Source organism: Oryzias latipes, chromosome 9 (assembly GCF_002234675.1).
Source record: "Oryzias latipes chromosome 9, ASM223467v1".
Lineage (NCBI taxonomy): Eukaryota > Metazoa > Chordata > Actinopteri > Beloniformes > Adrianichthyidae > Oryzias > Oryzias latipes.
Window position 1 is genome coordinate 1,534,910 of NC_019867.2, and position 23,871 is coordinate 1,558,780.

General features: G+C 45.1%; 2 protein-coding genes across 3 annotated transcripts; both read left to right on the forward strand.

Annotated features, from left to right (window-relative positions):
- Nucleotides 1-5,221: 5,221 nt before the first annotated feature.
- On the forward strand, nucleotides 5,222-6,655 carry LOC101170395 (nuclear factor 7, brain). Its single transcript, XM_004084874.3, has one exon. The coding sequence runs from the start codon at nucleotides 5,222-5,224 to the stop codon at nucleotides 6,653-6,655; it is 1,434 nt and encodes a 477-aa protein (XP_004084922.1).
- A 4,336-nt stretch (nucleotides 6,656-10,991) lies between these two features.
- LOC101169704 lies at nucleotides 10,992-22,592 on the forward strand. Of its 2 annotated transcripts, none has more exons than XM_011478740.2 (12): nucleotides 10,992-11,077; nucleotides 11,681-12,384; nucleotides 12,462-12,541; nucleotides 12,658-12,738; nucleotides 12,819-12,866; nucleotides 12,941-13,009; nucleotides 13,095-13,169; nucleotides 16,782-18,675; nucleotides 20,133-20,255; nucleotides 20,414-20,644; nucleotides 20,717-20,830; nucleotides 21,991-22,592. In XM_011478740.2, exons 2-12 carry the CDS (start codon nucleotides 11,724-11,726, stop codon nucleotides 22,275-22,277), a joined length of 3,663 nt encoding a protein of 1,220 aa, XP_011477042.1. In that variant the 5' UTR covers nucleotides 10,992-11,077; nucleotides 11,681-11,723; the 3' UTR covers nucleotides 22,278-22,592. The 2 variants fall into 2 exon arrangements, with proteins under 2 accessions (XP_011477042.1, XP_020561298.1); XM_020705639.2 differs by having other exon boundaries at nucleotides 11,012-11,128.
- The last annotated feature ends 1,279 nt before the right edge of the window (nucleotides 22,593-23,871 follow it).

Sequence of the window (23,871 nt, forward strand, 5' to 3'; positions counted from 1 at the left end):
GATTATTATTGTTTATTGTTTGTGTTTTCTAGTTTTGATTATTATTGTTTATTGTTTGTGTTTTCTAGTTTTGATTATTATTGTTTATTGTTTGTGTTTTCTAGTTTTGATTATTATTGTTTATTGTTTGTGTTTTCTAGTTTTGATTATTATTGTTTATTGTTTGTGTTTTCTAATTTTGATTCTTATTGTTTATTGTTTGTGTTTTCTAGTTTTGATTATTATTGTTTATTGTTTGTGTTTTCTAGTTTTGATTATTATTGTTTATTGTTTGAGTTTTCTAGTTTTGATTATTATTGTTTATTGTTTGTGTTTTCTAGTTTTGATTATTATTGTTTATTGTTTGTGTTTTCTAGTTTTGATTATTATTTTTTATTGTTTGTGTTTTCTAGTTTTGATTATTATTTTTTATTGTTTGTGTTTTCTAGGTTTGATTATTATTGTTTATTGTTTGTGTTTTCTAGTTTTGATTATTATTGTTTATTGTTTGTGTTTTCTAGTTTTGATTATTATTTTTTATTGTTTGTGTTTTCTAGTTTTGATTATTATTGTTTATTGTTTGTGTTTTCTAGGTTTGATTATTATTGTTTATTGTTTGTGTTTTCTAGTTTTGATTATTATTGTTTATTGTTTGTGTTTTCTAGGTTTGATTATTATTGTTTATTGTTTGTGTTTTCTAGTTTTGATTATTATTGTTTATTGTTTGTGTTTTCTAGTTTTGATTATTATTGTTTATTTTTTTTTTTTCTAGTTTTGATTATTATTGTTTATTGTTTGTGTTTTCTAGGTTTGATTATTATTGTTTATTGTTTGTGTTTTCTAGTTTTGATTATTATTGTTTATTGTTTGTGTTTTCTAGTTTTGATTATTATTTTTTATTGTTTGTGTTTTCTAGTTTTGATTATTATTGTTTATTGTTTGTGTTTTCTAGGTTTGATTATTATTGTTTATTGTTTGTGTTTTCTAGGTTTGATGTAAGCTGTTCTTACGCAGAACGGACTGACTGCTGGAGTTTTTCTCATCAAACATTCGGTCAGAAATGATCCCAAATTGATCGAATATAAGAAAAAAATGAAAAAACAAAGTCTAAATGTGAGTCAAGTTTTCATTTACTGAAGTTTTTGTTTGTTTGCTTGTTTGTTACGGGGGGGGGGGGGGGGGGTAATCTCTGAACAAAGATGAACCTGCGGCTTGTTGTGTGGAAGTGGGTGGGGGGTTGAGAAGCTCCCTTGCCCTCTTCAGATGCCCCCCTCCCATTGAGCTTCTCTGTCGGGGGGTGAACTTGTATGTCCATGTCAGACCCCATGGGAAACGCTCCAGGCATCTACCCCCCGATCTTCTTCTCTTCCTCTCATCTTCCTCTCATCTTCCTCTCATCTTCCTCTCATCTTCCTCTCATCTTCCTCTCATCTTCCTCTCATCTTTCTCTCATCTTTGTCTCATCTTCCTCTCATCTTCCTCTCATCTTCCTCTCATCTTTCTCTCATCTTTGTCTACTCTTCCTCTCATCTTTGTCTCATCTTCCTCTCATCTTCCTCTCATCTTCCTCTCATCTTCCTCTCATCTTCCCTTCATCTTCCTCCTTGTCTCGGCTCATCTCCTCTGGAGCTTCTCACTAACTTTGAATGATTTACGTTCTCTCGGTCCTGGAAGGACACCCGGGGGGGTGAGGCTAGCTGCTCTATGAAGCAGCATCTCTGGATAATTAAGCATGGCTAATTGCCCCCCCCCCCCGTCCAGTTTATAGAGTGGAGATAAAGACACAATGAAGGGGTGGGAGATGCTATATAGGCTGAAGTGTTCTCTCTCTGGGTGACGGATGGCGTCTCTGCTTCAGAGCCGATGATCTTCATCACATCAGCGTCGGAACACAACCGCCTCGTTTGAGGAAGTAATAAGGCGCCGGTTCTGGCCGAACTAAGGACGTTTTCCGGGGTTGTTCACGCAGAACCAACAGCTCAGTTTGCCCGGCCCTGATGAGGATTCAAACCCTCGTTGGCGTTCCCCTCAAGACGACGTGAGCACAGGAATCCTGCAGGTTTCAGCGTTGCTGCTCATTTTCTGTCACTCCTCCGCTGCAGCTGAGAGCTCCGGGTCAACTGTCAGCATCAATACGGCAGGACAGCAAAGCTCTGCAGATCCATCCACCACATCTGCCAGCAGAGCAAACCTGAGAGACATGACCCCCCCTTAACCTAAATCCTCATTCAAGCGTGGATGTTCCTCCTGAAATGCTTCGTTCTGCGGGCGGATAGTGTTTCCTCAGCCTCCGAGACGGAACATCCTTCAGCATCTGAAGGAGCAGAGGTCAGAGGTCATCTCAGGAACTCGTCCGGTCCTCAGATCTTCCGATCCTCTTCCTGCATGAACACCCACCTTCTTCGGATCCTTTTCTTCACAACCAAAAACTGCTTAGAAGGATTTTGCGTTTCTATTCAGGAAAAAGGCATTTTCCAGCCCTGTAAATTATTCAATAAAGCTGATCTTTGTAAAAGAGCAGGTTAAGGATTTGTTCAAATATTGTCTAATAAAAAACTATTTTCCGCTTTGGTCCAAATTCACTTCTTTTTAAAGCACTCAGAACAACTTTTTCTTCTGGATTCCAAAAACGTGTTAAACTTTTCCTCCAGCGTGGGAAGTGTTGAAATTCTGCCTGTGGAAAAGGTGAGCGTGCCGTCTCCTCTTCATCACCCAGAGAAAACCTTTGATGCTGTTAGAAACCTCAAGAGTAGTTGTTTTCGTTTCTGTTGGTCTGGTTCTGACCAGTCCGGTTCTGTTGGTTCCAACAGCAGATGGAGTCACAGAGTGAATCCAGGTTCCATCATCCCGACAGAGAAACCAGACTCTGCTGGTTCTCTGATTGATTTGAACGAGTTTTAGTCAGAAAATGTTGTTTCTGGGCTCTCCAAAAACAATAATATTCTTTTTTTGAAGATCAGCCAAAGCTCTCAGGTTGAGACCTCGTCTGATGTGATCGTGTGTGAACGACTACCTTTAAACACAAGGCCCAGGTAAAGTGTCACAGCCGGGTGTTATCGTGCACATCACTGAATGTGTGAGGAAGTCTGGAAAACGAAAATGATCAACAAACCAAACGATTGAAAGCTGATGAAGCAGCAGAGAAAAAGGTCCACATCTGTGGATCAGGCTCCTATTTAGAGCAGCAGGTGATCAAAAACATTCCCAGATGACAGGAACTTTGCTTTGACATCATTTAACACCTTTATGTGAGCTCTGCAAGAGCCATTCCTGCAGCTTGTTTGTTCTTCATCGCTTTTCTTTCCCAAAGTAGCACAGGGTTTGTCTTCTTCATTTACACGGCACTCGAGGGAAGTTTCTGTCCTGTTTAAGTTCACGAAGCCTTTAAGCGTCTTTCTGTTTTTTAACCCTGACAGTTTGAGTTTTTAGGGTCGGACTTGTGTCTTCAAGACAAAAAAAGCCGTAAAGACAACTCTGACGTCTGTCTCGTGTCTTCAGTCTGGTCCGGAGCAGGTCCTGAACCTTCAACAAAATCCCCAAAGCCAAACTTTTAAGTGCAGCAGCCTCTTACTTTTTCTTATTTTTACTACTTTTTACCTTTTTTTTTAGACAATTTTGCCATTTTTGCACATTTTTTTGCTTTTCAATTGAATGCTGATTAGGTTTTATATATCTCTGCGTCTTTTCAGATGCTGCTGATGCAACAGTTGGACTTCCCCTCATCTTTACTTAGAGACGTTGCTGCATGCACACATGCTCCTGTCTTGGAGGACAGTCAAACGTTCAGAGTTCATTCCTCCTTTTTGTTCCAACAGCAGAGGAGCCGATGAAGCGCCTAATGAGTTCCGCCGCTGTTTTTGTTCCTCGTGTTGTTCGGTGTTAATCTTCCCACCTGACTCGGTCCCAACAGGGAGACCCGGGTGTGAGGAGTCTGCAGGAGCTCCATGATGACGCTCCTCTGAGCCTCTGCGGTCAGACGGGAGGGAAAACGGAGGAGGAGGAGGAGAATCCCAGAAGATGAAGATGCTCGTAAGAACGACGAGACAAAGGAAACAATTGGAGTGAAAACAAGAGGAACAGAGGAGGTCGTGAGGGCTCAGGAAAACAACAAAGACACACAAAAAAGCAACAAAACAGCACAACTGGAACAAAAGCATCAATGAAAAACCAGGAGGGGTCAGAGCTGTGTTGTCTCTGTAGCAAAAAATATGCTTAAAGTCAAATGAAAAATGAGAGAAAGTTGTGAAAAGTGTTCTTGTTTAGTTCGTTTCAGATTTCCTTCTTGTTCTTCACAGCAGCTTGAAGGTAAAACAGATCTACAATCTTCATCCTTTTAGTACATTTAAGTGTCTGATTTTTGGTTTAGTTGAGTAAACTTATTTCAATATTTCAAAAATCAAATAAAATCACTAAATAATATGACAATAAACAATAACAACAAAACAATAAATTAACAAATTAACAAGCTGACCCACTAGATCCGCTCACTGGAGTTAAAAGCCTGAGTAAAAAGACGAGTTTTAAAAATCACTGACGGTTCTGCAGACGTCACAGAGAAGGGGAGAACGTTCCAGAGTTCAGGAGCTGCAGCTGAAAAGGTTCCTTCTCCCCGAGTCCCAATCCGAGTCCTGGGACCTGTTAGAAGGTCTTCAGGTCTCAGGGTTCAGCGTGGACGATTCAAATGTAAAAGCTCAGAAAGATGCTGAGCTGCCAGACCCTTCAGACATTTAAAAACCAGAAGTAAAATCTTAAAAATGATTCTCAAAGACACAGGCAGCCAGTAAAGAGAGCATAATATTGGAGTCATACGCTCACACCGTCTGATCCCCCAGGCGGGACGCTGAATTTGGAACCAGCTGGTCATCTGCTGTTTTGTTTCCATTTTGTTTTGTAGTTTTTTGTGTGTTTTGAGTTTATTTATTCAAGATATGAAGTTCTAATCAATCACTAGCCCCACCAGGGTCACTCCTCTTCATGTTTCTTGACCCTGAGGAGGGTCGCCTGAATCCACCCCTCATCGTGTTCCCTGTTTCTCTGGAGCGTAGCTGGAACAGCTGTTGTTTAGGTTTTCTTACCATGAGAACGGTCAATGGGACCGCCTCTCCTCTCGTTCCTGAGGAGGGTTGCCAGACCAGTCCAGGTGTTCAAGCCTTTGCTCAAAAAAACACAAGATTTTGAGGAATATTCAATCCTGAAGTCAAAGAGTAAAGCCGGTGAGTCCTGACACTGAAAGGCTGGAAGCATGGCTGCAAAAGCTGCTCTTTTAAAACGTTTTTTAAACTGTCACGTCTGCTCCGAGCCTTTCAGCGATCCCGTATCTCTGAGCTGCAACCATAGCTTCTGCTCGAGCTGCCTGCAGAAGTTCTGGGAACAAACTCAGAGCAGGAACTGTCCCATCTGTAAGAGAAAATCCTCCAAAGATCACCTCGGTGTGAATTTTGGTCTGAAGGAACTTGCCGACAAGTTTGCTGGACGACCGGGGTCTGGATGGTCTGAGACAGAAACAGAAGAGCAGGAGGTGGTGGAGGTCTGTGGGAAACATCCAGGAGAACCCAAAGTGTTCTGCAAAGATGATCAGAGAGCTCTGTGTTCTGTCTGTGACATTTCTCAGCACCAGAGTCACACAGTGGTTCCTGTGGAAGTGGTGATCAAGGAGCTGAAGGAGGAGCTGAAATCAGACAAAAAGTATCTGATGGACAGGAAGAACCAATGCAGACGAGTGGAGGAGACGCTCAATCAGATGATTCAGCACTCCAAGAAGCAGCTGCTGTCCACCGAGAGACAGATCAGAGCCCAGTTCAACAAGCTCCACCAGTTCCTGAAGGAGGAAGAGGAGTCCAGGGTGGCAGCTCTGAGGGAGGAAGAGGAGCAGAAGAGGAAGACCATGATGGGAGAGATGAAGAGGATCCAGGAGCAGATGTCCTCTCTGTCAGAAAGTATCAGTGCTGTTGAAGCAGAGCTGCAGAAAGACAAGGAGGCCTTCCTCAGCAGCTATAAAGCCGCTCAGAGCAGAGCCAGAGTCCAGAGCTCGCTGCCAGAACCTCAGCCGCCCTCAGGAGCTCTGCTAGACGTGGCCAAACATGTGGGCAACCTGTCCTTCAGAGTCTGGGAGAAGATGAAGGAGAAGGTCCACTTCAGCCCGGTCCTGCTGGACCCAAACACCGCACACGGAAAGCTTTTTCTGTCCGCTGATCTGACCGCTGTGAGATTTGGGGAAACTCATCAGCAGCTTCCAGACAATCCAGAGAGAAACACCAGGTTTTACAACGTCTTCGGCTCCGGGGGTTTCAGCTCAGGAAGACACAGCTGGGACGTGGAGGTGGGAGACCACCCCCGCTGGAACATCGGCGTGGCCAACGAGTCCTCTGAGGGGAAGGGAGACAGACAGGCATCTCCACCATATGGAATCTGGTGTTTATTGTACGATCACGGAAAATTAGTGGCTGGAGATGGAAGGATCGTGAAACCTGACAAAACCCCCCAGAAAATCCGAGTGGAGCTGGATTATGAGGGTGGCGAGGTGTCCTTCTATGACCCTGACGACATGACTCACATCTACACTCTGCAGGACATGTTCACCGACAAGCTCTTCCCATACTTCTGTGTTTGTTCCTCTGAAGATGCTGAAACCCCCGGAAATAAGATGTGTTTAAGGGATTTCACATCCCAATCATGAGATCCAGCAGGATGTTCAGGGAAGTAGAGCTGGAAATATTAAAACGGTGGACTAAGGAGAATGAAGCCTCTTCTGCTTCGTCACTCGGTTTGACTTTGGCGTTCTCTTAAACACAGCTTTCACGGAGTCATCTCTCCTTTATGACTTCAGTCCTGAGATCTTCTGTCATTTGGGAAAATGTCCACAATTTGTTTTGTTTTGTCCATAAAGTTAATAAGTTACCTTTTGGTGTCATTCTTCTTTCTCTTTCGGCTTTTCCCATCAGGGGTCGCCACAGCGAATCATCCTTTTCCACCTCACTCTATCATGAACATCTTCTACCCTAACATTAGCCAACTTCATGTCCTCTGTTAAGACATCCATATATCTCCTCTTTGGCCGTCCTCTTGCCCTCCTGCCAGGCAGCTCCATCTCCAACATCCTTCTACCAATATATCCACTATCCCTCCTCTGAACATGTCCAAACCATCTCAGTCTGGCTTCTCTGACTTTGTCGCTAACACAGGCAACATGAGCCGTCCCTCTGATGTACTCGTTCCTTATCCTGTCTAACCTGGTCACTCCTAAGGAGAACCTCAACATCTTCATCTCCGCTACCTCCATCTCAGCCTCTTGTCTCTGTCTCACTGCTACCGTCTCTAACCCATAGAGCAGAGCTGGTCTCACCACTGTCTTGTACACCTTTCCTTTGAGTCTTGCTGGCACTCTTCTGTCACACAACACTCCTGACACTTTCCTCCACCCGCTCCAACCTGCCTGCACTCGCCTCTTCACCTCTTTTCCACAATCCCCATCACACTGAACTGTTGACCCCAAGTACTTAAACTCCTGCACCTTCTTCACCTCAGTCCCCTGTAACCTAACGCTTCTACCTTGATCCCTCTCGTTCAGACACATGTATTCTGTCTTACTACGACTGACCTTCATGCCTCTTCTTTCCAGAGCAAACCTCCACCTCTCTAGCTGTTCCTCCACCTGCTCTCTACTCTCACTGCAAATTACAATGTCATCCGCAAACATCATTGTCCAGGGAGATTCCTGTCTTACCTCGTCTGTCAGCCTGTCCATCAGCATAGCAAACAAAAAAGGACTCAAAGCTGATCCTTGGTGTAGTCCCACCTCCACCTTGAACTCCTCTGTCTGACCTACAGCACATCTCACTACCGTCATACTTCTCTCATACATGTCCTGAACTACTCTGACATACTTCTCTGCCACTCCAGACGACCTCATACAGTACCACAGCTCCTCCCTCGGCACCCTGTCATACGCCTTCTCTAAATCTACGAACACACAATGCAGCTCCTTCTGACCTTCTCTGTACTTTTCCATCAACATTCTCAAAGCAAAAATGGCATCAGTGGTGCTCTTACGGGGCATGAAACCATACTGCTGCTCACAAATCTCCACCTTCTTCCTAAGCCTGGCTCCCACTACTCTTTCCCACAGCTTCATTGTGTGGCTCATCAACTTTATTCCTCTATAGTTGCTGCAGTTCTGCGTGTCACCCTTGTTCTTAAAGATCGGAACCAGAACGCTTCTCCTCCATTCCTCAGGCATCTTCTCACTCTCTAAAATCCTATTGAACAACCTTGTTAGAAATTCCACTGCTGTCTCTCCTAGGCACTTCCATACCTCCACAGGTACGTCATCAGGACCAACGGCCTTTCCGCTCTTCATCCTTTTCAGAGCCTTCCTAACCTCATCCTTTCCAATCTCTGCTACTTCCTGCTCCACAACAACCACATCTTCCTCCCTTCTTTCCCTGTCATTTTCCTCGTTCATCAGCTCCTCAAAATACTCCTTCCATCTTTTCTGTACACTCTCTTGGGTTGTTAGCACCTTTCCATCTCTGTCCTTAATCACCCTTATCTGTTGCACGTCCTTCCCATCTCTGTCTCTCTGTCTGGCTAGCCTGTACAAGTCCTTCTCTCCTTCCTTTGTGTCTAACCTGTCATATAGCTCATCGTAAGCTTTCTGTTTGGCCTTTGCCACCTCTCTCTTCACTCTACGCTGCGCTTCCTTGTACTCCTGTCTACCTTCCTCAGTCCTTTCTACATCCCACTTCCTTTTAGCCAACCTCTTCCTCTGGACGCATTCCTGTACTTCCTCATTCCACCACCAAGTCTCTTTACCGTCTTTCCTCTTTCCAGATGACACACCTAGCACCTTCCTACCTGTTTCCCTGATAATCTCTGCTGTAGTTTCCCAGTCCTCTGGAAGCTCATCCTGACCACCCAGGACCTGTCTCAACTTCTGCCTAAATTCCTCACAAGTTTCTTCATTCTGTAGCTTCCACCACTTGGTCTTCTTTTCTGTTTTCCCTCTCTTCTTCTTCCTGACCTCCAGAGTCATTTTACACACCACCATGCGGTGCTGTCTGGCTACACTCTCTCCTACCACCACTTTGCAGTCATTAACCTCTCTCAAATGACCTCGTCTACATAGGATGTAGTCCACCTGAGTACTCCTACCTCCACTTCTGTATGTCACTCTATGTTCCTCTCTCTTCTGGAAGTAAGTGTTGACTACAGCCATTTCCATCATCTTCGCAAAGTCCACCACCATCTGTCCCTCCAGATTCCTTTCCTTCACACCAAACCTGCCCATCACCTCCTCATCACCTCTGTTGCCCTCACCAACATGCCCATTAAAGTCTGCTCCAATAACAACTCTCTCTCCTCTGGGGATACTCTCTATGACCTCATCCAACTCACTCCAGAATCTCTCCTTCACTTCTAACTCACCGCCAACCTGTGGCGCATACCCACTGACTACATTCACCATCACCCCTTCAATTTCTAACTTTAGGCTCATCATCCTGTCTGAGACTCTTTTCACCTCTAGAACACTGTTTACAAACTCCCCCTTCAGAATCACTCCTACCCCGTTTCTCTTCCTATCAACACCATGATAGAACAGTTTGTATCCTCCTCCAATAGTACGTGCCTTGCTGCCCTTCCACCTTGTCTCCTGCACACACAGTACATCTACCTTCCTTCTCTCCATCATGTCTGCCAGCTCTCTGCCTTTCCCTGTCATTGTGCCAACGTTAAGAGTCCCTATTCTCAAACCTATGTTCCTGCCTTTTCCCTTCTCTCTCTGGCCACGGACCCTTCTGCCTCCCCTCTTTCTTCCACCAACAGTAGTCAAATTTCCACCGACACCCTGTAGGTTAACAGCATCGGTGGCGGTCGTTGTTAACCCGGGCCTCGACCGATCCGGTATGTCTAAATCTTTCTCGTGGATGATTCGCATGGTTATTTTGGCAATTTTTACGCCGGATGCCCTTCCTGACGCAACCCTCTCTATTTATCCGGGCTTGGGACCGGCACAGAAGTTACTGGCTTGCAACCCCTGTGGCTAGATTACCTTTTGGTGTCATTAAACTTTGTAAAAGTCCTTTGTCAGCACTTTTGACAGCAACAGATGTATGTTGATGCATTTCTTCACACTTTTGTTCTTCATTGTTTTGTTTTTTTTTACCTTAAATTGAATCAAAATCATGCATTAATGTTTTTTATCTCATCTTATTTTATTAATTTTGATGCTGTTCTTTCTGTTTCTGCTGTGTCCTTATACTTGACTAAATAAAACACATAAACCAGTCATTTGATATCTATCATTCAAATTGTTGAACAAAGAACTATTGGTTGCTTAGTTTCTCTTATTTTCATGATTTTTGTTTTTAAATTCCGTCTTTCATTTATCTTTTTCTTTTAAAAGTATGACATAAAAACATGTATTCTAATTTAAGATTTTTTTGCAGAAAAAACAAATGTTTCATAAATGTGAATTTAAAACATCCAAATAGAAATTGTTTCTATGCTGTCCCTCACTGTCAGAAGTCTGAAGTCTGTCTCCCCCTCTGGTGACTGGCGGGAATCTCCCAGCAACCCCAGCGCACACTTCCTGGATGCTGCACACCTGACTGTCACTCAGTCAGCCATAGCATATTTAAGCACTGCACTGTGTGAAGTATTGTTTGCGCCACTCTACCTTCCTTACCAAGTGTTTTATTTGGACAGGATTTTTACTGCCCCTGTCTCTGTTTGCCTGCCCCGACAGTCTCTTCGCTGATGCTCTCATGCTTTGTGGACTTTTAGCAGAGCTAATAAACCTGCTGCATTTGGAACCAGCCGTTTGGTTCCAAATAGAAACAATTTAAGTAAAAAATAAATAGTTATTTGAACTTTCTATTTAAAGTTTTGAATCATAATTGTTTAAGTTTTCATGTAAAATCGAATCACTTCTGTATTTAGGAGATTACCCGTCCTTTCCATTAAAGTTCTGATTAAAAATATTTATCAAAAAAAATTGTGACTTCTTGAGACCACTTTTATTGTGAAAAGGCTAGCGGAAAGACTGTATTTTCCGTATCCGGGGAAAAGGTGAAACTCTAAGGGGCAGTGATCTCCCCAGGTGTGTTTTGCTTCTTTGAAACAGTAAACATATTTTATTCGGGATTTAAAGGTGAGGCGATTTTAATTGAGCAGCTTTTAAACTTTGGAGTCGCTGTTTGAGAACCGATCGATTCCAGGCTGTTTAAGCTAGCATGCTAAAGGCTAGCCGATGCTAACGGTGGAGGAAACATGAGGGAGTCTCTGGTGGACATTTGTCCAAAGATTGCAGTGATTTATGCTCTCAAGAGCAGCTCAGACTGTAGACTTTGGGCTTTGGAGCATCTCGTTACATTTGCCCCAAAATTTCCACAAGTTTCATTCGCTATTTTTTGTGGCTTTAATTTAAGTCTGTACCTATAAAATAAGATTTGAACGGATATTATTTCCGGTAATGTGAAGATCAGGGGTATTATGTGTTGTTGTTTAAACGAGACCAATATTTAGTCAGTTTAAGGGTTTCTACTGGGTTGCTGGGAAAACATCAGCCAGAGTTTTGTTCTTATCTGAACAGGTTTCCTTAAATAAGTTCAGCATGATTTCACCCATAAATAATGTATTTTTATTTTTGCTTTAAGATCAACCGAAGCACAAACGAGCAAAAGTGTTTTGTTTTTGTTCTTAGGAGACACTTTCAATGTGTTGAGAGGCGTCAAGCGTTTCGGAGGATGATGGAGAACCCCGTCGTGGATAAGAACCACATGTCCTGTCAGACATGGGTCGGCGGGAACGGCTGGTCCACGCCTTCGCCTCAGGGACCCCCCCTCATCGACCCACACGGCGGCCCCCAGCACCTCGGCCAGGGCTCCTCTGATCCGGGCTCTTTGTTCGGTCACCTGCAAGGCTCCGGTCCGAGCTGCATGGGTGACGTGAGCGCGCTGGCGAGCGCTCATCACGCTGCTCTGAAGCCCCTCCACATGAGCAACGTTTCGTCCCCCAACTCGCTGTTTGACAACATGACAAACCAGGGAGTTTCCCACCTGCTGTCCTTTGCTCAGCACATGCCGGATCCCTCGTCTATGCTGGCGACCGCAAACCAGGTGAAGACTCTCCCCCAACCAAACCGAGAGCTGCCCCCCTGCAGGCCCCAGCATTTGGCTACGGTTCCGTCCTCGGACCCCCACAAAGCATTTCACACGCCGTTAGGCGGACATGCTTTAGCTAACGGGCATCACGCCGTCAGCTTTTCGGCGTGTGGGCAGCACGCCGTCTCTGCTCCCTTTGGAGGGCAGGGTATGGAACCAGGGGGGGTCTCTGGGTTTACCCACAGCTATGGGACGTCTGCAGCTCAGGAGCAGCATCAGTGGCCGTCTTCGCTGCACAGCCGAGGCAAGGAGACGTTTGGACCTCCTCCTGTGCTGTTTGAGGAACTGATTTGCAGTCAACGTCTGTTTTTCCTTTTTAAGGAGTTTTGAACGAGTCCGTCCCAAATGCACGAGTCTGTCCGGACACAAACCCGATACCAGAGGAGGCCGCCGTTCCCGCGGTGAGGAGATCGTTTCGTTTTCGTCCAAGTCTCTTCCTCGACCTCCTCGCCGTTTTTCACGCAGACGTCGCAGGTTTCAGACTCACTGCGCTGACATTGAAACCGTTTCTTTTCAGGCTGGCGGGGACCAAAGCCGCTCAGGCCTTTTACGGCAGCGCGAACAGCTCCTCAAGCAGCTGGAAAACATGAACCGACTTGTAAGTAAGTGTTTTTCACGTCATCGCCTCACAGAACGGAATCTGCTCCCGTGGCTCACTCCTGTTTCCCTCCCGGTCAGCTGGAGTCGCTGCCTCCTGAGGATGAGGATGGCGAGCAGCCGCTTCACGTAAGATTCCTCTTTTCACGTGTTTGATAGATGCATAAAAACTAAAAAGAATCACAACCTTTTTCTGCCAACAGGAAGATTCATCCTCGAGGGAGAAGACTGAACCCAGCAGTGAAGTTCTGCATTTCTCCCAGGAGGCAAAGGTCCAACAGTAGCTTTCATGTCGTCGCTGCGTCTCTGAAGCGCCGCGCCGTCCAACTCACCTCTGTCCTTATCTTGTGTTTGAAGCTGCGACCTTCAGAAGATTTTCCACCTTCACTCGAAGAAAGCGGAGCTTGTGACGTTTCACCGCATCCGTTTGAGGCAAGCATGCAGATTTATTCATGTTTAAAATCCATTTTCCCCTGATTTTAGCATCATTATTCTCAGCAAAGGGCTGCCTACGCAAATGTTCAGTCAGGATAAACACAAGCTGGGTTTTGAAAATCTGTCCATTTTTTTGTGTTAAACACAGGGCTCCAGACTGCGACCAATTGGTCGCATTTTGAGACCGAAATTTGAGAGTGTGCGACAAAATTTTACATCCAGTCGCACATGTACTACCAGTAAATTTGCCTCCCTCATCCTTCGTATTTTTAATACATCAAACGTGGAAGGGGCACGTCAATGATCAATGAAATAATCAATGAGAGGCGAGCCACACGCACGCAGGCAGACACACACACTCGCGCACATACTCATCAAACGCGAGCACACACTCGCGTGATGCCTGTGTGTGAGGCGGCCACTGCGTGTGAGAAGAATAGGGAAAGCCACTGTGAGTGGCTAAAATGCGTGGAGGGGGAGGGGCCTAGAGATAATCGAGTGCGCGTAAACATCTGTGGGAAGGAAACGGAGACAAATATCATCACAAACTGATATGTGCGTCTGAGCTATGGGTAAGCGAACTATTGATTCGTTCTTCAGACCTGCAGCTAGTGTACCAGGGCCAGAGTGTACAGCAGGGGTCTCAAACTCGCGGCCCCCAAGATGATATTTTGCGGTCCCCGCCTTAATATGAAGGTTTAATGTTACTGCAGCCCGCCAGTTTGTATGAAAGACACTTTTTCATTGTCGTGCGCTGAGCTGACCAACCAATCACAGTGGGGTATATGACTCTTGGGGGGCGTGACAATGACAGGGTTTGAAAGCAGGAAACCTGACAGCCCCCTCCCTCCCCGGACCACATTAAGGAGTTCCTTACTTTCCTTTAGAACGTATTTATTCGCTCGTAATTGTCTAAATACATGCAGTCCGTGCTGAACTTTTCTCTGGGTCGCACAGAACCGGAGGAAGGTTTAGGGTTTTGGTTAAGCTCGCGGCGGCGTGTCACCCCCGACCACAAACGGTTTATGCACGGCTGTTAGGGCAGCTCACCGCTCCCGTGGGAGTCGGGTCAGCTGAGGAGAATAAATGTCCCTCACGTACATGCGTGACAGCTAACGGGGCTTGAACTTTAAATATGCGGGGGGTGAAGGCAAAGGAAGGAGAACAGGAAGTTGGAGTTGTCCTTACCATTCAATTTAGTTTTAATGTTCCTCTCTCCCTCAGTATGATCTGTTATTATATATTTTATGCTTATTTGAATGTTTTGTAATGTATGTAGCCTTTTTTTAATCAATTGGTATTTTAAATTATTTTGATTGATCATTGAACTACAAAAACCATCAGGACACATGTCCCATAATGCATTGTTTTGTAGTCATTAGGGCAGCTTTCAGTCAGTGCAGTACTAAATTTTCAGCTGCGTTCGCTCAGGTTGGGGCCTTGCTCCCACCCCTTTCTCGTGATATTTTTGTTTTGATTGACAGTTGATGTTGGAGCAAAAACAAAAATATACATCTCAAACCAGGTGATGTGTGCAGCGTTGAGTTCACCTGGGTGATCTCAAACATGCTTTTGGTGTCACCAACATACATTTCCATCTGTTTTCTTTACTTATTTGTACTGTCATGACAGCGATGCTTTTGTCAGTTTACCTTCATGTTGCATCTTCAAAAGTGCAGAATAAAATGTGACACTGAATTTGAAACAGCACATTGTAATCTCTGCATCTATTATTAAAGTATTTATTAGTAATACAGTGGAAATTAGTAGATTTGGTTAGAATGTTGATTCACGGTATGCGCCCCTAAATTTTCTGGTTGTGCCCCTAAAATTTTCAGTTGGGGGCCACTGTGCTCCTAGTGAAAAAAGTTAGTCTGGAGCCCTGGTTAAACAGGAATTTTGTAAACCAGAACCAACCAGAAACTGAAATAAATAATCAAAGAATCTTTATTTCTTTCAGGAAATCATGTATACGCTTTAAACAACTACAGATAAATGTATTTAAAATTATTCTTAGGAGCTTATGTTGTTTATATTTTATGCAATTAGTCTGAAAAGATTCAGGTTTTAGTGAAGAATTAATTTTAGTTTTTCCATGGAGTTGCAATACTCCTTTCCTCCACTGGGGGGCGCACACAGTTTTCTTTCACTCATGGATATTTGATCATCTCTGAGCAAAAATCACTTTTTGTTATTAAAATATAAACGTTTATGTGTTCTTCTCTCTTAACGCAAACAGTGCTGCCACACACACACACAAACACACACAATAACAATGATGACATCACGGCGGGAGGAACCATTAAAAATGCATGGGGCTGAAATCTCTTAGGGAGTTTCAAATAATAATTTAAAAAAAGAAATCCACTAACAAAACCAAAACACACATTTCGGGGATATCTAAAGGAGGTTTTAAAATTATTATGGGATGGCCACAAAGTGTGAAATTTGGCAGTTTTCACATTTTCCCCTTAATATGTGAACAAAACATGAGTTTGAACGATCGGCAATAGATTTCACGCACACGAATGTTGACCTCTGACCTCACAATTGAAAGTGTGGCACGCTCACTCGTGGCGTTGCCCTGCTGCTTGCACATTTTTTATGGGACTATTGTTGAATTTTATTTTAATTAAAGTTGTGCTGGGCAAACAGATGAGAGCTGAAGGCCTCTTGTGTTGGACATATTTTTACTAACAATAGTGTTTATTACTGTTACTGTTGTTGAATTTTAACACACAAACCGTTGGCTCAAGCTGAACGAAACAATGTGACGTATGACACGGATGTATTAGGAATGTGGGCGTGGTTAACAAAAAACTTGTGTTGCCACGGAAATCCCAACGTTTACTTTGGCCGATTCTTCCATAAAGGACACAGACCTGTTTGTCATCTCCAGGGGACCAAAAAATTGAATGGTTGCTATGGAGATGAAACCAACAGAAAAGCTGCCAATTTGAACAAAAGGTTTTTTTTTCATTCATTCGTCGGGTGCAGCTCTGACCGGGGGGGGGCATAGGGGGAGGAGTCAGTGAGTCTTCTAAGAGGCATCAATCACACGTACCATCACATGCTTGGAAAGTAAGGGGGCGGGGCATACAACGCTGCTTGTGGCTTTAATTGTTTGAATGCTATAAATCCTTCAACCATCGTTTTCCTGTTTCTGTTTCTTTAATCTAGCATCTTCCTCCATTTTTTGCCGCTTATCTCCTTCTACAGTTTTTCATCTATTTCAACCATCCAAATATTCAAATGTTCAGCTCTTTCAGCTTTTTCCAGCTGTGACTTTTGGTCCTTCAAATCCTTGAACTTTTCCAGATTTTCCAGGATTTCTGCCTCCATTGAAATCCATGGAGAATCCTTGGAATCTCTGAGCTAAACAAAGTGTCTTGATGTCTATTAAGTTTCATTTTCATACAGCATCAACCTGCAGTTTCTTCTGGAAACGCAGCTCCTTCTAGTTGACAGTTTGTATCCACTGAAGGTTATTTCTGAGGATTTGAATCCCTGTAACAGGAAAAGCTCTGGCAGGAACAGCGGTGACATCTCCAGAGGAAAACTTTGGGTTCTGACGTTTAAAAATCTTCTCTTTTCTCTCACTGTTTCCAGGAAAAGGAGGACAAGCGCGTGAAGTCCGATGATGACTGTGACGATGACTACATACCCAGCGCAGATAACAGCTTCTCAGATAGCTGGTCTGAGGATGAAGATGCGGCCCCCCCTGCTCCAGACAGCCCACGCAGAGCCTGCGGCCCCGCGGTCGAACAGTCGACTCTCAAACAGGAAGAAAGCGCTAAATCTGAGGAGTCTTCGTCTGAGGAGAGCAGCTGCCCCCCTCCTCTGAAGAAGCAGAAAACCCCTCAGAAGGGGAGCTTGGAGACCATGGTGCTTCCAGCGGCGAGCACCAAAGCGCGGCGAGTTTACGACAAGAGGAACTACTGCCTGTTCTGCTCCAAACCCGTGCTCAAAGTGGCGCGGCATCTCATGAACGTCCACAGCGACAAGGCCGAAGTGGGGGCGGCCTTCCAGTACCCCCCCCATTCCAAAGAGAGGAGCAGGATTTGGAAAAAACTGACCAACGAGGGGAACTTCCTTCACAACAAGAAGGTTCTGAGCTCGCGCCAGGGCCAGCTGGCCGTGAAGAAGAGGCCCAGCCGGCCCACGAAGGCCGTGGAGTACGCCCACTGCATGCACTGTCACGGCCTGTTCAGAACCAAGGCGCTCTCCAGGCACATGAGGAACTGTCCGGACAAAGTCAAGACGGAGGAGGAGCCGCAGGCGCGGGGGAAGCGCATCAGGTCGCAGTGCGCGCTGCTGGCGGTGAACTTCCAAGAGCTCGGCGTCGGCGAGAGCGTGAAGGCCATCATCAGCGAGATGGTGTACGATGAAGTGACGCGCGCCGTCATAGAGGACCGCACCATCTTGCAGTTCGCAGAGCAGATGCTGAGCGAGTACAGCGCCGACGAGAACAAGTTCAACTGCGCCAGACAGAACCTCCGGCAGATCGCCAGGCTCCTCCTGGAGGCCAAGAAGACCACGCCGCTGGAGAGCCTGGAGGACTTCTTCCACCCCGCCAACTTCTACCACGTGCTCTCCGCCGTGAAGGTCGTGTCGGGCTACGACCCCGAGAAGAAAAGGTTCAGCTGTCCCTCGCTGGCCATCAAGCTGGGCTACAACCTGCAGAAGATCTGCGGCATCGTTGAGGCGAATGCGGCGAAGGCAGAAGACGCCGAGAGGGCGGAGTCTGCCAAGAGGTTCCTGTCCGTTTACAGGAAGAAATGGAGGAAGCTCATCTCATTGGGGGCTTTGAGGAACCTCCGAGAACTAAAACGGAAAAAGGAGGCCGACGTTCCTTTAGCCGAGGACGTCAAGCTGCTGCAGTTTCACGTGGAGAAGGTCCACCAGCTCGCCGAGAAGAAGCTCCGAGAGAGCCGGTGTGTGGAGAACTACGCCGCCCTGACCAGGGTGCTGCTCGCTCGGACCATCCTGTTCAACCGCAGGAAAACCGAGGAGGTCTCGAAGATCCCCGTGACAAAGTTCCTGTCGCGGAGGAGGTCCGATGAGCTGGACGACATGGATGCGTCCGTGTCCGACTTGGAGCGGACGCTCTGCCGGTTCTTCACCAGGATCGACGTCAGAGGCAGCAGCGGCAGGATGGTTCCGGTTCTGCTCCAACCCTCTCTGGAATCATCTCTGGAGCTTCTCATGGCGGCTCGCCAAGAATGCGGAGTCCCCAAAAACAACGCCTTCCTGTTCGCGCGGCCGTCCGTGCGGTCGCCCTATAAGGGCTCCGAGTGCGTCCAGAGGTTCGTTCGGGAGTGCCGGGCGCAGCGGCCCGCGGCGCTCACGGCGCTGCAGATCCGGAAGCACTTTGCAGCGATGCTCCAGCTGATCAACCTGAACGAGGAGGAGGCGCGGCTCGTCCTGGGGCCGGACAATCCCGTCCGGACGCTGCGGGAGGACGGCGGCGCCGTGTGCGACGACGCCTTCATGGAGACCGGAGGTACGTGTGAAAATGGATCAATCAGAAGTTTCTCTGTCAACTTCCTGGTTAACTCCAGCAGGAAACCAAACATAAAGTCTCTGTTTTGGATCATTTAACATCAAATCCTGAAAATGTTTTTCCGTCCTCAAAGTAGGGCTGGGATCGTTTTCAAGCATGAAACCCAGCTCAGCATGTCTTTAGTTAGTGATCCTCACATTTAATGTTTGTTTTTGATTATCTATGCTTTTCCATCATTTTTGTGATGACTTTGATCAATCTGTGGGATTTGTTTTATTGTATTGAGGTCAATGCTTGAAATACATCAATCGATTAAAGGTGAAGCTGATTACAACTCCAGTAGATCGATGACGTAAAGACAATAAATGAAGACGCAGCAACGCCTCAATAGAAATAGAACAACTAGAAAAAACTTTCATTTAGACTCACGATCAGCTTTATTAGAAAAAGAAAAACTTGTAAAACTTTAGATGAATATTTTACCGACTTCTCCACCATGCTAGCAGAGGTCACATGACGTCACGTCATTGATTTTTGTCATCTTTGTAATTAAATATTATTTATAGTTTTTATTCAATTTGTTCCAAACAAAATCTTTTTTTCAGAACTTATTTCAGGAAACTGAACTCACTTCTATCTTCATTAAAAAAAAACAAAAAAACAATGAATAGTTTTACCAACACTAATATTTTAATATTATATTTAATATTAATTTAATATTATAACAATATTTAGTGTTTTTTGGAAAAGTATCCGAGTATTCAGATACGCGTTCCAGCCCTACATAACACACTCCAGTTTCATTCTCGTCACGTTTGCTAGAATTGGTTTCAGTCCATGGACTGTATCACAGAACTGGACTGAGTCGGTCAGTCCTGTTTGGCTGTAGAGCAGCTGTGTGTTAATAGAAATTCACCTTTGAACAGTCAGCTGTTGTTGCCGTTAGCGACGAGAACCAGGAATGCTAATTGAAGGTTTTCCCAGCAGCCTCTGCAGAACCTGACCTTTTTTTTTTTACAGTCATCTTAGATCCTATGGAGATGTTTACGTCACATCGCTGCACACAAAACCTGCTAATGTGCAAATTTTAGCTTTTCAATTTTATTTTTCCTTCAAACTTTTTATTTTTGCTTTCAAAAATACATTTGCGACACAACTGTTTTTGTAGACGTTGTGTCTCATCTCGCCTTTTTTCCTATCTTTGATTTTGCTCTCACATGTTTCCTTTTAGCGTGACAAATCTAAAAAATTCAACAACAACAAATGTTGAAGGCAAAATTAAAACTTTCATTTGAAACTGAGAAAGTTTTGTGTGCAGCGGGGGGGCAGACACATCCCTCCAGAGGATCCCAGTCTGGATCCAGAACCCAAACCCGTCCTGCAGACCCGTCAGAACCTTTCATCCACAGCAGCCTCTGCCTCCTGACGTTTCCACACCGACTCCGTTTCTGTTGCAGTCCGATCACAAACATCAGGAAGTCCTGCAGATCGACGGCGTAACGGAGCGCCGGGTCCAGGCGGGGGTTCTGCTGAACGGCGAGGACGTGGGGAGGCGGGGCGCGGCGAACCCAGGAGACGAGGTCCTCCTTCTGTTGTGTTTTTCTCAAATCTGCATGTGATCTGGTCTCTCTGAAAGTTGCGTGTTTGAGGATCCGCTTGCATGTGCCGGGGGGAGGGGTGGTGGTAATCTGTTACACAAATGAAGCAGCTTTTGTGTTGTTGTGTTTTTGTGTCACAGCGTCCCACAAAGCCTCAAAGTCCAAATGGGCCGAGGCGGAGGTCCAGGCGGTGGAGAAGCACCTGATGGACTTCATCAGGAGGCACCGAGTGCCTCAGAAATACGACTGCATCCAATGTCTGGACGCGGAGCCCCGTGCGCTGAGGGCGCGCTCGTGGAAGGGCGTGAAGGATTACGTGAGGAACAGGATCACCACGCTGCGCAGACAGAGCGGCGGCGTGGGATCTGCAGGTGAAGCGGCTGCAGGGCCAAAGATGGAGGAGACGTTTAAGAGGATCTGAGCTCTTCTCCTTTCTGCTGCAGGAAACCCGCCAGAAGTCCGAGCGGCGTCCTCCACTCGATGCTCAGGCGTCTCCAGAGTCGGCGGCGGGCCAACAAACCGCCACACCGCTGCCCCCCCCAGAGCTAACCCATCAGGTGGTTGTTCAGACAGGAAGTAGTTTGATTACAGTGTTTGTAAGGGGCTGTAACCCCCCCAATACTCGGATATCCACCATCGTTTCCAGAAAAATCCAGTACAAATATTTATGACGTCGAAGGTCGTGTAGTAAAAATACCCCGTAAAACAATGTATCGATGTAAACATGGTTTCAAAATGCAGAATAAGGTCAGATTTTACAAATATAAAGAAAATGAAGACGCCATTGTGGAGATGTCCCACCAGGTTTGTTTGTCCTGATCCGATACTTTATAAGGCATTTAAAAAGTGAACACATTTAACAAACGGATCCGATCATTTCTGATCATGGATCGTTTAAACGAAGCACTTCTGTCAAGTCGCTTCTACAATTAAAAACAAAATAGTGGAACTATTGACTAGAACAGCTGATAATTAGTCCTGTGAGAAGGTTTGGAAAGTAAAAGCTTTAGGATCTTCAGGTGGGATTTAAATGAAATTAGAATTATTTTTGTTCCATAAACATGATGATAAATGTTCACCACTAGCTATCAGTTTAAACATTTATGTGTTCTGATTTATTTTTTTAATCTTTTTTTCCCCAGAGTTGAACTTTGTAGACGGTCCCTTGGCAACTGTCTCTGTTTCCTTCTCATTATACAGAATACAAAAATATTCCTTATTTTCTGACGCCTTTATAGGTCTTTATTTGTGTAAACACAAACCAGTAGAGACTCTCGCTGTCAGCTTTAAATGTTTATTAAAAGATCTCAGAAGTCTGTTTTTCTGCGCCTCCTGCTCAAACTAGGTCTGAATTCCTTCCCTCCTCCCTCTACAGCGCGTTCTCCATGTTCTAGTTTGTCTGAATCTACAATCCAACATCCAGAGCCCTAGAGATTTCCCAGAAGTCTCTGCGATAAACCAATGTGCATCGATGCATCGAACAACCATTCTAACATGTGTTGAATAGGAAGACTTTTGGATTTGGAATCGAACCTCTACCTAAGTAACGATCCACTCCACCAGAGCTCCTCCCCCACGTCTGCGCGTAGACTGTAGTGACACATCTAAAGGCTTTCTCCAGCATCAGACGCAGATCTGTTTCATGAAAAGCTGCAGGATGATCTGATAGAGCTGCTGGTCCAAACCCTCATTCAGATGTAAATCTGCCCCCCCCCAGGCTCCAGAGTGAAGTGGGACGAGGCGGAGGTCGGCGCCGTGGAGAGGCACATGATGCGCTTCATCAACGAGCACAGGGTGCCCCAGAAGAAGGACTGCGTCCTGTGTCTGGAGGCGGAGCCACAGGTGCTGCGGGCGCGCTCCTGGAAAGGCGTGAAGGACTACGTCAGGAACAGAATCACCACGCTGCAGAGGCAGAGCGGCTCCTCCAAGAGTTCCCGGAGAAAAGCCGCCGCCGCCGCCGCCACCACCGCCTCTCAGCACAGAACGGTCCTGCAGCAGCTGTAGCTGAAAACCGTTCTGATCAGGAAAACCTCAACGTTCAGTTGAACGTTTGAACATCACAGTTTCACCTTTATAGAAATGTTCTTTTTGTTTTAAAGAACTTTTTATTAAACAAACCGACTGTTTTCAAATCAGAAAATTTAATTTTTCTAGATTTAGCTGGAGGTTGTAATTCACATTTAGAGACTGAAGTCAAGTTAGAATTCATTTTTTTATTTTTACTTTGAATGTTGAATAATGAATGCTGAAGCATTTTGTTCCAAAAACAGAGGATTCCTCCAAGGAACGGATGTAAAATAAACATTTTCATCAAGTGTTTGTATCCTGCTGCGTGTCATATTTCAAAATAAAAAGTTTTTTTGGTAGAAATAATCCTCGTTTGAAGGGGGACAGGATGCCTGTCTGTCACAGGGCTCTTGATTTCTAAATGGTGTAGACTTATTTAGCGCTTTTCTACCTAAAAGGCCCAAAGTGCTTTACAGTCACACACACAGTCACACACACATTCACACACACAGTCACACACTGGTGGCGGCTCTGCTGCCAAACACTGGCGCCAACCTCCCACCAGAGGTAAGGTGGGGTTCAGTGTCTTGCCCAAGGACACATCAACTCATGGGCGTGCAAGGCGGGAATCGAACCTGCAATTTTACATGGGTCGACCACTGCTGCACGGGCACCCCTTAAACACAGTTTAAGAAAAGAAAAAGTAGATTTCGTTCAGTAAGAAAGCTGTAAAAAGTTTTTGTCAGAAAAAGGAAGAAGCAAAAGTAATAAAACTCCCTGAACATTTTTTTAACCACCGTACCTGTTGTCTACATTGCATGTTGAGGTCACGTGGTCCACCATGGACAGCTCCTGACCGGAAGACGGAAACGTTTAAACCGGAAACCTGCAGCAGGTGGGGAATGTGGAGGGAAGCTGCAGAAAATCCACACATTTACAGGAGAAACGTGCAAACTTTTCATTCTCAAGGGTAAATATGCTAACAAAAAAACTGTATTTATGGTTTTCAGAAAGAAATGGTTCTGTATGTAAATAGGATTAAATCCTGCACTAACTGTTAGGAACAGTCTCCTTTGAAACTTTAACAGATTACTTTGCCTTTATCATTTTTTGCTTTATTTTTTTTAACTTAATTTATATTGCTATTATTATGGCTTTTTGAAATTTTTGTTTCTTTTTTATTGGCAAATGTGAAAATGTTGTCCAAATGTTGGGGAGAGTTTGTTTTGTATTTTGTATGTGCAATATTTGTTAATAAAGTTTATATATTTCAACGTGCAAACTACAGGCAGCTGGGATTTAAACCTTCTTGTTTGTGATGTGACAGAGCTGGCGAACTGAAGATGAATCCAGAACCGGACCTTAGACCTAGTCCAACAGACTTTTATTTTCCTAACTTTGACCGGAAACACTTCCTTTTGACCGGCGTTGACGGGATGCTAACGTTACCGTAAACATCTGGTTTCAGCACCTGAGTGGAGGCGTTTCTGCGGACCTTTTGCGTTGGACATTGTAGTGTATTGGAGTTGTTATACACTTTGTGTCCACAGGTGTCGCTGTGAGATTTGTGTTGTACTGTTGTGGTGCAGTA